Genomic DNA, 2,870 nt, shown 5'->3' with positions numbered 1-2,870 from the left:
ATTGCTTCATCTTGAATGGACCTTGGAAGAAATGCCAAAGAACGATTGAAAGCTAGTTTTTTTATCGTACAGAAATATTATTAATCTTAGCCAAACATGCTATGAAAATTAGGCCACCTTTTCCTCTCTCAATAGAACCAATCAGTCAAGAACGCCCGCTTTCGACAGCACATCAGGTTTTTCTCTATTCCGAAACCCCTTTTTAATCAATTTACAAAGTATTAATGAATAATCTCAAAGTAATTATTGTATTATTAATTTTTCAGTGATGACAAGTATTCTAGCGAGTTAGTAAGTTACCCTCTGAATTGGTTTTCAGGAGTTGGAAAGAATCATCTTCTTCACAAGGGAAGAAATTACAGATTTCAATTTTTTGGGTATTCAATATGGATTATCCTTGTAAAGAAGAAATGTTTTTTTCCCAACTTTCATGCCCTGTAACTATTTAATACCTAAATACATGAGCACTTGAGTAGGGCTGGCCGCCAGAGATGTTGAGATGAGCAGGAGCTGTAGGACATTGATTGGAGGAAAACGGAAAACTTATGGGCAGACCATTGAGTCACCGACACGGAAAACTTTAGGAAAACAGAAGTTTTTGGAGAGATCAAGAGGAGATTGGGGAATTCTGATTCTCTAGGAATTGAAGAAGACGACTTACCTTTTGGTCGAGTCCCTTCAATTTCCTCTGCCTGCCGATATTACTATGAGTTTTGAGGCCCTAGACCCAAACCACATTTTTGGAGGCCCTAGGCGGCCTAGATGGCTTGGCCCCAGGGCCAACCCTGCCTTAATGGTTGGCCACAATTTTGCACAAAGTTATTATTATTATTATTATTTTTTCATGTAGACGGCCAACATGAGCTTTATAGACAAAATAATTAATTTGTACAATGTAAAATTATATTGTAAGTGAGAGAAAGTATCCTGTTATAATTATAGTCCCTTAATTTACCAAATCAGTTACACAGCATAGTCTTCTAAAAATTTATTTTTAATTATAATGTGACCTGATTTTAATTTTTCCGAAACTGAAAACTTACCCAAGCCCAATATAATGGGCCTCAGGCCATGCAAGGTTAACTGAACCCATGCCTTAAACTACTGTCTGAAAAGAGGAAGACTACAAGTAGCTAGGGTTTTACATTCAACATTTCGACTTGGTTTCGAATTTGGCAACGAGCATTATCAAACTTTCCCCATTTTCCTGCTCCGAAATGGTATGTTTTGTATTCTGTTTATTGTGATTCATCGTATCTTTATACTTTTTATAATCTCAATATCATTTTTTTTATGAGGTCAGATTTCATTTCTGGAATTCGGAAAGCAAAGTCTTGGCCACGTCTTTTTGTGTTTATGTTTGCAGCTGTTCTACGCTATAATTTTTCTTTTTTTTTAATATAATTAAGCTGTTTGTATTGCCAATTTCGTTTTTAATGCATATATGCTTGTATTTTAGTGCGAAAGCAGGTGCATATTTACGTTATTAAGAGGCTGTCAGGGTAGAGGCTGTGTTAAAAATGACAATTTTTTGGTGAAGACTGGGTTTATGGAGAGGGAGTTCGGTGATGTGGTTACTTTGGTAGGAGTACGAAGGTTTGGATTCACTACAGTAATACTTTAAACGAAATGAATTTCCTCATCGCAGGATTTTGTCCGTCTCTTTGAGTTAAAATGTTGGAATATGAATGATTACTAAATCAATGATTTTTTATCTTGTTACACGTGTGCTATTCGTTTCTGACATGCACACATTTGTGTCACTTTTTACGTGTATCTTCGGTGTATGAGTAAAAATGTTAGCATGTGTTTATTGTACAGAGATACTGTGTCATGAACATCTAAAAATTATGCTGTGGTGGCTTCTGATGAGATAACAGAAACTCTAAATGATAAAGTGTAGAAACTTGTTCCAAATTGGATATCAATCCATTTTGACTCCATATAGTTTTTGATATATGGCTTTTTTTTGTTTATTATGACATGGGATGTTGTAATGACTTCGGCATAAATTTCAGGCCACTGCCAAGGCAAGGCAACATGCACAGAAATCATCCGCTGCAGAAGATGAAGGCATGGACCCAACGGTAGGTATCCTATCTTTTATCTTGTGATTTTTGTTTTTATAGGATATTTGAGTGTGTGTTCGGGGGGCGGGGCGAGGAGCAGTTACTTCAGTGTGGTTTTGGGTGGAGCGTTTCATGTTTTTATTAAGAGGACGGATTTCTTGGTTCTTTTCCTTCACATAGATTATTTTGTCTGCAGCAATATTATGAAAATAGGTTGAGAGCGCTTGCAGCTCAGAAGGTAGCTGGGAACAATCCATATCCTCACAAATTTGCAACTTCATCAACCATTCCTGACTATGTGAAGAAATATGAAAGTTTAAATAGTGGGGATCATCTTGAAGATGCTGAAGAAAGACTAGCTGGTAATAGTGATTACAATTGTAGACTTGTGTTCTGTATCATACACTCACTGATGATGTTGATATTTCATTTTTGGAAGGGCGGCTTATGAACAAGCGGTCATCATCTGCAAAGCTATTCTTCTATGATCTACATGGTGGTGGTGCAAAAGTTCAAGTTATGACTGATGCAAGGTGATACATGCATCTATTCTGTTCTTTTTCCAGATAGCAAGTTTTGGTGACAAATGATCACTTCACTTAAACTTTGAGTCTATGCTGTCTAATTTTCATGTCATGTTGTGATATTGACCGCTGATCATTTCTTTCTTATGAATACTTTACAATGCAATGCATTTCTTAGTTCTATCATTAGAGTTTCATTATGTTTTTTAAAACTGTTAAGATTAGTTTAATACTCACTCACACACAGTGTCCTGTGTCCCTATCACATATCATAAGG

At 36.2% G+C, this 2,870-nt stretch overlaps 1 protein-coding gene across 1 annotated transcript; it reads left to right on the top strand.

The window, feature by feature from the left end:
* The first annotated feature begins 1,076 nt into the window (after nt 1-1,076).
* LOC111403011 (lysine--tRNA ligase, cytoplasmic-like) lies at nt 1,077-2,626 on the top strand. Its single transcript, XM_023031349.1, has 4 exons — nt 1,077-1,220; nt 2,019-2,087; nt 2,266-2,431; nt 2,509-2,626. Exons 1-4 carry the CDS (start codon nt 1,218-1,220, stop codon nt 2,604-2,606), a joined length of 336 nt encoding a protein of 111 aa, XP_022887117.1. The 5' UTR covers nt 1,077-1,217; the 3' UTR covers nt 2,607-2,626.
* The last annotated feature ends 244 nt before the right edge of the window (nt 2,627-2,870 follow it).

Source organism: Olea europaea, chromosome 11, assembly GCF_002742605.1.
Source record: "Olea europaea var. sylvestris chromosome 11, O_europaea_v1, whole genome shotgun sequence".
NCBI classification, from domain to species: Eukaryota; Viridiplantae; Streptophyta; class Magnoliopsida; order Lamiales; family Oleaceae; genus Olea; species Olea europaea.
This window is presented reverse-complemented; position numbering and strand designations above follow the sequence as displayed.

Excerpts from the sequence above, each read along its gene's own strand:
- LOC111403011 (XM_023031349.1), top strand. Across the intron at positions 2,088-2,265 it reads ATGAAGGCATGGACCCAACG|CAATATTATGAAAATAGGTT; the intron begins GTAGGTATCCTA and ends TTTTGTCTGCAG. Across the intron at positions 2,432-2,508 it reads TGCTGAAGAAAGACTAGCTG|GGCGGCTTATGAACAAGCGG; the intron begins GTAATAGTGATT and ends CATTTTTGGAAG.